Raw genomic sequence first — 13,023 nt, 5'->3', positions numbered from 1 at the left:
AAACAGAAAACAAAACCACGCAGTCAGCAGAGGGATGAGCCGGCTACAGACACCGACCTGGTCCCCTTCAACCTCCTGAACTGGAAGAAATGCACATTTCTGTTGTGTGAGCCACCCAGGCCTGGGCTGAAACTTCACTTGCATTAGCCCATTTCATCCTCACAGGAGGGGAAAATGGAGGGGAGGGGGGGCTGGTCATCTTAGCCTCAAAGAAACTGAGGTTCCAGCCTTGTGTGCGATGTGTGTCTGGAGGTGATGTGTAACATGCCAACACTGGAGGGGACCAAGGCAGGAGGAACACAGCAAGTTCAAGGCCAGCCCAGGTTAAGTATCAAGACCGTCACAAACACCAAGACCATCTCCAAAGAAACAGAGGCCAGGGTGGGCAAAGCCACTGACTTGAGGGCACACGGCTAGGGGATAGTTAAATGGGGCTGGAACCCAAAGATCTCCTTAGTCTAGGCAGAGCCAAGGACAGAGCAGGACATGGACACCAGGCTGAGGACAGAGTGAGTGCCCCAGCTGCCTCCTGACACCCCCACTGCTCCAGGAATGCAGTGTGTGAAGGGGGCCCTGGATGGGCTGGCAGTCACCCAGCTTGGCCTCCTTCCCCGACCCATCCACCCCCACTTCCTGGCAGGGCCAGAAGTGAGCAATTCCAGGCTCCACAAATTCCAGGCCCAGCCTCAATGGGGGGGAAAGGGGGAGAAGAGAACTTTCTCACAGTCCTAGTGGAGGGAAGGGCCATGCCTGGAACCAGCCTTGTCAGTTCCTGTAGGAGGTAAGGGAGCTGGTCTGGGGGCGGGGCTTTCTGTCACAGTCCTCTCCAGCCCATGACATACATAACCTTCCAGCTTGCTGTGTGCCAGACTAAAGGCCCACAGCTCTGTCTGAACCAGCTCCTCCACTTCCCAGGACCTACTGTAATATTTCCCCAATTAGTCCTGTTCTCGCCTTTCCCCTACTGGCCTGGGGTCCCCTACTCTGCCGTATCAGTCAAGCCAGCAGCCCTGGGAGCCTGCAGAGGACTCACGGGCCAGCAAGGAAGGAGGTTGTCCCAGGCCAGGCAGCCAGATCCTGAGCCAGAGCCACAGCCCCAGGGACCTGGGAACAGGAGCTCTTTGTGGGCAGTAGGGCAAGGCCCAGCCCAGGTGGCAGGGCTTGGCCTGGCTTTAGAGCTGGTGGCCTCCCATCCGACAGATGCCAGAGGGCGGAGGCCTCTCTAGAGAGGTGGGGTGAGCTGGGTTCAGCCCAGGTGCCCACACTTCCCTCTCTGCCAGGTAGAGCTGTTCCTGAGAGCAAGGTGAAGCTGCTCTGGGCCTCCCTCTCTGCCTCTGAGACCACATCACCAGGTCAGGGCTATTCCTTCTTCAGGGACGGGGAGACCCTCACTAACTCATATTGGGGAACAATCCTAAAGTTTTATAATTCCTCAGCACTCTATAAGGTCCTTCTAGATCTGACCTGAGGGCCCCCTCCAGCCTCACTTCCTCCCCCACCTCTCTCCCTGTGTCTCTGTCTCTCTGTACCTGTCTCTCTGTTTCCCTGTCTGTCTGTCTCTCTCTTTCCCCTCTCTCTCTGTCACACACACAGAGTACTGTCCCCATTCCCAGCCACCCTTTATGGGGGCCACAGCCTCTTATGGGGAGCACCCGTGTCTATCCATCACCTCCGCACCCTCCATGCAGGGCAGCACTTCCCCCAACACATCTCCCAGTGCCCAGCACAAAGAGCACCATCCTGGCAGCTCATCTGTGCCCCATCTGTCCCTCCATCACACAGCTGGCTGCATGTGGGCAGGGTGCATGCCAAGCTCCCCTTTCATAAGCTCTGAATAGAGACAATAAATGTTAGCGGAACGCATGAGTGAGCGGAAGGGTCAGAGCGTAAGTTTACAAATGACGGAAGGAAAGAGGAACCTTTCTAGATTACCATGTGTAAAGAAGGAAACTACATCATAAGAAATATTTTGGTATGTAATGTGACAGGATTCCAGTGTAGCCCAGGCTATCCTAGAATCACTATGTAGCCCAGGCTAGCCTGGAACTCACAGGGATCCTTTGGAAACCATTATATCCAGCTATTAAAAAAATCCTGACCAAGCACAAGCAGAGTCCTGCTGTAGTACCCTCAAATACACAAGCGACCCTTATCACCATTTTACTTAGAACCCAAGAGGGAAGTCAGTCTCCATGTAAGTTAACCTTGGTTGTCAGTGTGACAGGGTTTAGACTCTTTTTACTTTAAGTTGCTTTTAGGGGTTAATTTTCTTAGAGAAAAACACTAATGACTACTATAGTCTCCTAACATCAATTGCTAGAAAGTGGCAAATCCAGGCAGTGGCGGGACACACCTTTAACCCCAGCACACAGAGGCAGAGGCAGATGGATCTCTGTAGCTTGAGGCCAGCCTGGTCTATAGAGTGAGTTCCAGCCAAGGATATAGGGAGAAACCCTGTCTTCTCAAAAAAAAAAAAAAAAAAAAAAAAGGCATAATCAAGATGATTTTGGGATTGGGGGTCCCTGGGATCAACAACCACAGCTTTCTAAAAATAGTTTTGTAGTGTTTCCTTGGCAACACAGAAATATTCCATCAAGGAAGAAGATTAAGAGTGCTCATCAAACAGCCTCCGCAGAGAAATGAGAGCAGATCCTAGAGCAGGACAGCCATTCCATATGCAACCACTAGGTGTCGCCATCCAGCACATTAGGAAGTACTGCCGCCTGCTGGCTCACCGTTGTTGCAGTGTCGGACGCAATCCTGAAGCACCGCCTGCCACTTGTCCTGTTCCGCTTCCGTCATCATGCAGAAGTAATAGTGCCGGGCATAAGGATGCCACAGGATGAGAGGGAACTGCGTTGGGCACTTAAGGATGGGGGTGGAGCCTGATTTCGATGTAGTTCCTGTAGAGACAGATGTGAACAGCTATGGCTGAGGTCTAGGCTCAGGCCTAGAGAAGGCCACCCTGTCCTGGGGCCATGGCATCAGCAAGGAAGCAGCTGGCCTTCATTTTGGCCCAGCCGCAGTAACTAGGAAACCTGGCATCAGTATGGATTCTCTCCCTAGAACTGGAATTCTCATCCACTTGGTTTGTGTGTAAGACACCATGACAGGGTGAGGCCTCTAGTTCATTACATTCTTGAGTTTCTCTTCAAATTTCAATGGCAGAGGCCAAGCTGGGCTCACTGCTGTGTCAATGAGGTGACAGCAACATTGTGTGTGGCCCAGCTTTGGTGGCTGAAATAGGCTAGCTGCTCACAGCAGCATACCCTAGGCCCTCGGGTCTTCTCAATGCCAGGGTTCAACTGGTGCTAAGGAACCTGATGTCAGAGGAGGAGGGGCTTAAGGGGACAGTCCCAAGTCGCAGGTGGGGACTGTGTAAGACTCTGGAAGCCTCAGCAGGCTGAGAAGAACAGGAAGAAACCCTTGGCATCCGCATTGCTGGGTTACCATCATCTTTCCTGGGGCACACATGAGTCTGGGTCTAGACCCTGTCTATATACAGCCTGGGGAAAACTCCACCTTGCAGGCCTTTGGAGCCCCCTCTTTGAGGGCTCGGGTTGTTCAAGAGATCTATAGACATTCTAAGCCCCCTGGCTGCCCTGCAGAATGGGGCCCAAGCAATGGGTTCAGCTCATCCACTTCCCTGGCCAATCCTTAGGCTTATGTAGGACAGCATGGCTGGAGACCACTGGTTCTTTACCTGGCAGGGAATTGCCGACAAGCTCCAGGTACTGGTCGACAGAGGTGAGAACTTTGTAGCCTGCACTGTTGATGACGGCCCGGGGTGGTATCTGCCGCTCATAGGCCTAAAGAGAGCAAGAGAAATGGGGCCTCAAGGTTCAGAATGTAGCCAAGCACAAACTCACTTCCAGCTGGCCCCAGAGGTCACTCAGCTATCTGTTCAAGGTTTGGGGAGTGGGGTGGGCACTAGATGAAGGAGGAGCATCCACATAAAATGTTCGGCGCAATGCCTTAGCAGGGAAGGAGCTTTGCTGGGGCAGCTGCTAGCCTCTATGACCAGTGAGACTACGTTGTCTGTTACATATTAGACACTGTGCTGGGGACACTGCATGCCTCATTTCACAGGACGTGGCTCCTCTCCAATTCACATAGACAGGAAGTAAATGTTGGCTATGAACCCGGGCTATCCCCAGAACCCAAGGTCTTTGACCACTGCCTTGAGCTACTGGCTTCAAATGTCTGGGTTCTAAGCGGCAGAGTATTTCAAAGGGGACTCAGAGTAGGTAGCTTTCCTTGATGCAAAGGGAAGGGAACTCTGCCTACCACGGGGCAGACAGAACTGCCCTGAAACAAGTCAGACAGGCCTGCCTTTAGGGAGGCGCTGGAGAAATGTTTGGCTGATGAAATAAAGTCTGTAATGTAAGCAGGTGGGACTTCCTGGAGGGGCCCAAAGTAAAAGCAAGTCACAGCCAGTCCCGTTCTCTTCTCACACACATCAGGGCATGGAAGATTGGGGAGGGAGATTTCAGGAACCCCATCCGGAGATGGCACAAAGGGCCAGACTACTCAGCAACTGGCAGCTGTGACTGAGGCCGGGTCTGGGAGAGGCGGGAAGGTGAGCCGGGGGTGGGGGGGAGATGGAGGCAGGCAGAGGGTAGGCTTTGCGGGGATGGGGGAATGATGGGTCTTGGGGGTGACCAGAGAGCAAGATGATCTTAAGAAGGGCTTATGAGGTGGACCCCTGGACACAGGATGAGAGATGACTGAGAGCACCTCCGAGGCCAAGCCGACTTGGAGAAGTGGAGAAGGGATTAAAAATGTCGCTTTGACCCTGGAGCTTCCATGGAGAGACAACCTGAGGTAGGCATGCAGGGGAAGGCATGGCATCTGGAGCCTCAGATGGTGGAATGGAGGTCACAGAGTAAGGACTAGGTAAGTGGGCTGGAGAGATGGCCCAGTGGTTAAGTGCAAGGACCTAGGTTCAATTCCCAGCACCCACATGGCACCTCACACCTGTCTGTAACTGCAGTTACCAGGAAAGCCTGGAGGAGGTGGGCGGCTCACCCCAACTTACCACTTTGTTCTCATACAGCACCAGTCCGTAGTGATGGGGCACCAGGCTGAAGCGGTTTCTCCACTTCTTATTGTCTTCCTGGTACTGGAAAAGGTTCCCGGAGAAGATGATGCGTTCATCCAGGGGCACCTGAGGGCAGGAGGGAACAGGGGAGGTCCCAACAAGGTGGGAGTACAGCCATCAGTGCCTGAGTTATAACTCCTCATGCAGCACCTACACACACATGCACGTGTGCACACACGCGTGCATACACACACACACACACACACACACACACACACACACACACACACACACCACCACCACCACCACCACCACCACCACCACCAAATTCCTGGCTTTGGCAGGACTCCAAAGCTAGGCTGCGCTGTACCCACTACACAGATGAAGGCCTGAGGTTCAGGGTAGTAAGGTGCTCACTCAGGGTTCAAGTAGGATAAGAGTGGACATTCATTCAGAGCCATGCCAGCCTAGGGGTCCCCACTTTTTCCTGGTCCTAAGGAGGGAACTGGGGAACAGACTGCTCCCCCTCGCCACCTGCCACTATTATCCAGGACTTTCACTCAGCTGGAGGGCATACCCGCAGGCCACACCTGGATGGTCCTAATGCCTGGGTAAGCCTCTGTCCAGCTCTGGGCCTGTTTCTCCTTATTGAAATAAGGACTTGAACTTGTGTCCAGAGCTTCCCAAGAGCTTGTATCCAGCTCCCAGGCTGATCTCCTTGAGTCTGGATAGTGAGAGATGTCGGGCGGGCATCCAGGCAGAGAGGTGGCCTGTGAGGGCTGCAAACATGCTCAGACGGTCCTATGAAACCCCACAAAGACGAGGGGAACGGCAGCGGCTAGTTCCCTCCTCTGTTGACTGTAGGGACTGTAGCTGACTGAGGCAGGCTGGGGCGAAGCACTCAGCTGCCGACAAACATTGGCCACGTCAGTAATCTGCCAGAGCTCAGGAGACGCACTCCTAGCTTCTGGACAGATTTGGACATTGGAGGTGGGATGTCTTTACACCAGGGGTGGGAGCTGAAGCTACAGAGATCAAGGAAGCTTCTGGAAGGGAGGTACAGAAGCCACAATGGACTATGGGAGCCAGAAGAATCTAGAGAACTCCAATTTTGTTCTGTTTATTCTAAGATAAACACGGTACCAGTCACAAAATGGATCGAGTGCTGCAAGCATTGGTGGGAGAGCGTGTGGCTTTGCCTCCGCTGTCAGACCTCCAATGTCTGTGGATTGTGCCCCTCCTCCTCCGTTCTTCCCTGGCTCCTTTCCCCCCTGCTGCCCCCTGCAGCTCCTCAGGGGAAAGCTGCACTCTAGAAAGGAGAGCCCATTGTGCTCAAACAATAGGACCCAAGACCAGTTTCCTCCCAAGACGCCGAAAATATTTACAGGAAAAAAAAGGGTCTGCTCCCCTCCCCCACCGTGGGTTTTACCCAAGTCAGAAGGCTCCCACTTGGTGGTCTATATTTAGACTTCTGAAGCCAGGTCTTCCAATTGGTCTCTTCTAGAAAGTGCAGCCAGGGTTTTCCCAACACCCTGGGAAGATCTAGCCTGCTAGCTCAGCTGCGAATCTGTTCGGTGAACCGAAAGGCCCTTACAGAGACTGCAGAGGAGATGCTTGAGCCCTGAAACCAGGCTCCACACCCCTTCACCAAGCATACCCCAGATCCTGAGCCGCCTCCCTGAGGCTGCCTAGCTGCTGGCTTTGATTTTATTTTTAAAATTTTTTCAAAGGTAAACTGAGGTGTTACAAGAAACCTATAATCCTAGATTCAGGAGGGAGGTTGAGGCAAGGGGGACCAGAAACCTAAGGTCATCCTCTACTACAGATGGAGTTTGAGGTTAGCCTGGGCTACACAAGACCCTATCTCAAAAGGGGAAAATTAGGGTTTTTTTTTTTTTTTTTTTTTTTTTCCAAATGACAGAGTCCTGTTTTGAGCGGAAGACCTGCAGGAGGTACAAAAATTTTCAGACCTACAAATCAGGGCCAGCCTGCCCACCCCTCACACGTGCCAAAGAAGTCACTCCCCAGCCCCAGCCCCTCAGTGCCCCAGTGACCCTCAGAGCAGGGAGTGGGCAAGAGGCTGAGAGAAACTGACCATCACAAAACAACTGTTGTTTGCTGGGGAAGGAGGTGAGCGGGCAGTTTTACTATGGTGCATAAGTGCACAGCCCAGACTGGCCCTGAACTCCTGCTGTTTCGGCCTCGGCCTCCTGGGTGCTGGGATCACAGGTCTGCCAGCTCATCCAGACCCATCTGCTCTTATTACAGCCATGACTGTGTCTTTAGAAAATGGCTGCCATCATTAGTGACTAACGTTATCCCTCCTGTCTGTGTCATGGCTTCACATGGTGGTCAGTCTCATGAGACACCAAAGAAAGCTCTTGGCTCTCAGGCACCCGCGAGTAACTTCAGGCCACTGCTCTGGCTGCACAGCCCGTGTGTCGGAACGAGCACCCCGTCCTGTGAGTATGACAAGCCAAACACAGAGAAAATGCTCAGCACAGCACCCAGCACCGGCTCCCACTTGCCCTGGGCTCTTGGGAATGAGGCTGCCCGCACTGTTTGTCTTTGTTTGGTTTTGGGGGTCCATAGCCCTCCTTGACCTGGTGCTTACTCTGTAGTCCAGCTGGCCTTTCTTCAGCTCCCCAAATACTGGGATTACAGGCTTCATCGCCACACTGGACTTGCCTGAGACCTTCACTCTAGATAGGAAAAGTCGCGTAGGCCCTGCTCATCTGGGCTGAATTCGAGCCTCCCTTCCTTGTCACAAGGAGCAGGGGCACACCTGCCAGGCCTGAGACCAGGTCATACCCACCACCTCCGCTCTAGAGTCAGCCATGACACCCGGAGCAGAGATGGCCCAACCTTCCACTCTTCCCAGGACAAGCTGCAGATGGGGAGAAAGGATCCTGGACTAGGAATCTAAGCCAGTTCAGTCTGCCTCCCTAGCCCAGCCCGGTAACTCTGGGCTAAGTTTGGGACTTTGTACATAAAAAGGATTTCTTCTGTCTGTCAGTCCTTTCCCTCTGTCAATCCCTCTCACAGTCAACCCCGCCCCAACCCCCAGGGCCTTGTTAAAGCAGCCTTCTTCAGACCAGATGACTCTGATGTCCAGATCTGCCCAGTCATCTTTCCAGCTCCGGTAAATAGCTCATAATCACCTTGAGTGTTTGTAGAGCTATAAAGACCGTACGTAGCCTCAGCACCTGACCCTGCCGCCAGCACAGTCAGCAGCAAAACTTCTCTTCCGAGAGCCACGAGGTGGAATTCCAGCCACTTACCTATCCTCTGCCTCAAGTTGGGTAACTCAGCAGCCAAACCCACTGTTTCCTTCCTGACCTCACCCCAGCCTATCCCCTCCAGGCCTGTCACAAGGGTCCCCACTGCAGGCCACACTGACACCCCAGAGTGGATTCAGGCAGCTTCCTCAGCAAACCCAACCCTAACGCTAATAACAGGATAATAAAAGGATGAGGTCAGGGAGAGCATCTGCTCTCATAGTCCTGAGGGGACGGAGCCTAGAGCATGTGGTCTGGGACAGTGTTAATGGCTCTGGAGGGGAGGAAGCAGCACCAGAGCTTTGTCACATCTCTGGACAGGTGTGTAGCCTGATCTGTCAAGACTGCAGAACGCAGCTGTGACAATGAAGAGGGTGGCACTGGCAGTGTGGACTAGTAAGCAAAAGAAAGATTATCCTCAACTAATGAAGGCCCTTAGAAACCAGATCAGCAGCATAGGGAAACTAAGGCCCATAGCAGAAGGGGTACAGAACCCAGGCTGGACCCCTCTATGCTTCTCACCTTGCGCCAGAGCAGCTGTGCCTGCGGTGGCCCGGTGCCCTCGATCTCATGACGCATGCTGTTGAAGAGGGAGACACCATATTGGTCCTCATAGAAACGAAGGAACTCTCTCAGGATCTTTTCAGTTTTCTCTGGAAGGGAAAGATGCATGAGAGAGTGAGGCCACCACAGACCCCTGGGGAATCAGGCCTGCAAAGTCCCGCATGAAAAACTGTCCACACATAGCACCAATACCCTTCCTCCCAAACTGGAGCTGGTTTCTCGCACGCCAGACAAGGGCTTTGGTCACGAGCTGCCCGCACAAGGTAGGTACCCACTCCTGACAGGAAGCTGCTCGGTGGCTACACACAGAAAACCACGCCGGAGAGACCTGTGAGAGATTTGGCCTCACCAGTGACCAAACCAACACCAAGTGGGAGAGACTGCTTTTGTTCCTGGGTAGACAGGGGTGTGGTGAGTGGGGCCAGGTCCCCTAAGGTGGCTGCATGCTCACACCTAGGATACCCTAGGATACCCTGCAGGTGAGCAAGGGTACACTGCCACCGGGCAGTGGCAGAACCAACAACCACACACCAATCCTCTCAGAATGGAAAAGAGCCAGGAAGCGACTGGCAAACCCTGTGACAGTCTCATAGGCTGAGCCCAATCTCTGAACAAAAATGATTCCTATCTATAAAAAGGAACTGGTGAAGGAGCAGGCTGGGGCCTCGGGGCACAGGGATTGGGGTACAAATAAGCCTTCTCACTTTCAAACATTAGAGCCATTTACTCGTGATCCGAGTACACCTCTTGAATTTATCTACCAAGTTAACCTCTTTTTCTTCTTCTTTTGAAACCAGATCTCATGAAGCCAGGTTGGCCTCTAACTCTCTACATAGCGAAAAGATGACTTTGAACTCCTGATGGTCCAGGTATGTGCCACCAGGTCCTGTTCATGAGTCAGGGATCACACCCTGAGATCTGTCCATGCTAGGTGCACATTCCACAGTGGGCTACAGCCCCAGTCCAGCAACCTAACAGCCTGCTTCTCCTGGCTGTTTGCTTATCTAGTTTCAGAACAGAGAAGGGTGGGTCTGTGGCCTCCAGAACAGGCCCAGCAGGCAGCAGGCTTGGTATTAATCTTGCCTGCATGTCCCTGTTTATAAATGGGGAACTGAAACACCAAGAGGATCCTCCTGGACCTAAAAAGCTACACTAGACTCTCAACCTAGGGTTTATGAAGCTCCCCTCCCTGGGCCTCAGTCTCCCCCCCCACCCCCCACACTGAGAGGGATAGAAGCAAGGCCAGACCAACCTGCAACTGATGACTACTTGGATCACAAGTTCTAAAAACCTGGTCCTTCATCTAGACCCCTTGCCCGTCTGTGGGTCCCTAGAGTCAGTGGCCTAAGACAAAAAAAGGACTCTCAGTGGGTCTGTGAGGCAGAGCCCATGTCATGGAAGGAAACTGAGACCCACAAAGGTTCTGTCATCAGCACCAAGTCCCACAGAGAGTGGTGGATGGAACTGGGGTGTAAACCTGAGACCCAGCCAGGAGCTGGTGGCTAGAGGAGCCCAGGACTCACCCCAACATTACTATGCTCAGTCTTTGGTCTGCACCCCTAAGCCTACCTCAGTGACAGGAGAGAGGGGCAAGGGCTCTGGGGGTAGCTCACCCAGCACTCCACAAAGCTAGCCTGCCATGCAGGCTTTTTTCTAGAATGAGGCCGTGTCTGGCCAGATTCTGATTTTCGGGGAGGAAGGAATGCATTTGCAGCAGCGCCTGTTTTGTGAAAATCCTGAGGAACAACAGTCCCTTAGAGACCATGGGAATTGTTCTGGGGATGATAAGGCAAGGGGGAGGGGGAGGGATGACCATGGGACCGGAAACCCCAGGGCTACTGCTGACAGGTGCTAACCCCAGGGTGGTGCACAGCTTTATGGGAGCCATGAAAGTGGTACCACTATGTTTCAGGTGAAGGCCTAGTGGTCCACTCCTTGCCCGGGGTTTGGCCTTGACTCCCTGCAAGCAATGAGTGTCCTCCAATGTGGCAACTTAAAGAGTTTCAGCCATAGCTCTAAGGCCCAAACTAGGCTAGGGAATATCACCGCCAAACTGAGCCTTACCACAATAATGGGAAATCTGTGTGCACGATGCCGGGACAAGATCAGGAGGAAGCTGCCATACTTAAAAAAAAAAAAAAAAAAAACTTGGACCTGGGTCTGTCCAGCACATGGTAACTCTCAGCTACTGGGTTAATGCTGGGGAAGAGATGCGACCCAAGGGGCATACTGGGCTGACCTGTGAGAGAAACAGAGAGAGTAAAGATAAGCCATGTCCTGTCATCCCACCCAGGGTGTCTGAGACAAGGGTGTGCAGTTAAAGAAGGTTCTAGAAGCATCAGAAGAGCTCGTGACCCCTGACAAATGGAAGCTACATCAGCAAGAGGCTGCAGCTCAGCTCCCTAGGCTGAGGCTAGGACTGAGCTCCAGTAGCCAGGACCCCAAGGGTCTGGGATGAAAGGCACTCAGTGTCTGTCCACACAAAAGTGAGCATAAGTTACCCAAATAAGACAGGACCCCAGCTCAGGAGAGGAGCAGGAAAACCACAGGGTTCAATGAAAGAGTAGATATGGAGTGGGGACACGTCTCCATTTAATGATGTACCCAAGAACAAAGAGGACTCCGCACCTGACTGCAAGCCTAGCACTCCTCACTATCTGACCTCAGGAACCATAGTGAACTTGACCTGAATCTGGAAAACCCTTTGCAGAACCAACCAACATGTGTGGAGCAGGACCCACTTGCTACATATGTGCTTTCAGTTCTGAAGCAGATGGGGTGGGGTGGGATGGCAGCCAATGTTGAGAGTACAAACCTCACATGGGTGGCGGTGGGAGGGGCTGACTGCCCCTCATGGGGTCACATAGCAGGAGCTCAACTAAAGGAAGGGACCTAGGGGGTACACCAATGGCCAAACGGTTATGGTGCAAAGATAAGAATGTCGGGGAGGAGGACGGCAACAGGACCCAAGGGCAGTGCCAGGCAAGCAGCAGGAAGCGTGGTAATTCATGAGTTGGCACCACCCCAGGAAGAGCTGATAGGTTGACAGTAGTGGACAGAATTACTCAAGTGCCTTGGCAGGGAAGGCCACAGGCACATGCTGGAGAGATGTGCCAGTCAGCCGGAAAAGAAAAGTCATGCGGGTAATTGGTATGAAGGAAGTGCCCCCAAAACACAGAGGGTGAAGAACTGGGATTTGGGGAGCAAAGGGGCCCAAAGGTATGCAACACTTCATGGGGTTTCAACCTAGACTTAAGCCTCTCATGGGCACATAGGAGAAGGCACCATGGGCCTAGAAAATGCCTTACCTTCCTGTGTACTAGGCTCTGTAACCTAAGCCCAGACAGTCTCTTTTCTTTAGGGCCCTTCACGGTGCCAATCCCACAGATGCTATTTGTAACCCTTAGAGATAGTGTCTAACTGTGTACTCCAGGCTGGCCTGAAACTCACTATGTAGCCCAAGATAGCCTGAAATTCATAGCAATCTGCCTCACCCTCCCAAGTATCGGGATCACAAGCAGTTGTCGCGGCTTCTGCGTTTGTTTCCCTGGTGCACGAAGTTAGCGCTAAGGGGCAGTCAGGATTCTGTGACTCAGCATCTAACCTAGGTACCTACCTGTAGGTGACACCTAGAGCCCAGGACAGACCTCCCTCCACACCCGCCCACATCAGCTTCAAATCTCCCCACAGCCTGTAAGACACCCCAGTGCATAAGTTTGGGGTAGACACTAAGCAGGGTTTCTGAGGCCAAGGCTCACCAGATGACAGAAGATGGGGACAGTTAGGATCCAAGTGGGCTCTGACCAGTGCCCACAGAACCTCAGAGGGCAGTAAAGATGCAAGCTGTAGGCCTGCCTGATGAGAGAAAGCCAACCTCAGGGACCCTGGGCCCAGAACCTGGAGGCTGGCACAATGCAATGGATGCTTGGGTGGAGCAGTCTGTGGGTGTGGACTGGCCTCACCCACCCAGGTTGCATATTTCCATCCACCCTCGTGCACTGACTCAGACATGGAGGCTGGAGGAGCAGTGGGGACCTGCAAACTGATGGGCCCGCCTTCCAGCTGTCAGCCGCAGGGTGAGGGTGAGGTGGGGACTGCCCACTTCTCTCAGACCCTCAGGTTCTTCATTTAGAAACCCCA

The 13,023-nt window shown here is 53.1% G+C and overlaps 1 protein-coding gene across 1 annotated transcript in view; it reads right to left on the bottom strand.

The window, feature by feature from the left end:
- NIBAN2 (niban apoptosis regulator 2) overlaps positions 1-13,023 on the bottom strand; it is a 46,689-nt gene that overhangs the window by 8,150 nt on the left and 25,516 nt on the right. Inside the window, exons 2-5 of the mRNA XM_080927898.1 lie at positions 8,842-8,972; positions 5,039-5,167; positions 3,704-3,809; positions 2,736-2,903 (exon numbers count right to left, since the gene is read on the bottom strand). Coding sequence (XP_080784024.1) covers positions 2,736-2,903; positions 3,704-3,809; positions 5,039-5,167; positions 8,842-8,972 — 534 coding nt within the window. The remainder of the gene's footprint in view (positions 1-2,735; positions 2,904-3,703; positions 3,810-5,038; positions 5,168-8,841; positions 8,973-13,023) is intronic.

Source organism: Micromys minutus (genome assembly GCF_963924665.1).
Source record: "Micromys minutus genome assembly, chromosome: 13".
NCBI classification, from domain to species: domain Eukaryota; kingdom Metazoa; phylum Chordata; class Mammalia; order Rodentia; family Muridae; genus Micromys; species Micromys minutus.
Note: the sequence above shows the minus strand (reverse complement) of the source record. Positions and strands in the feature narration are given on the sequence as shown.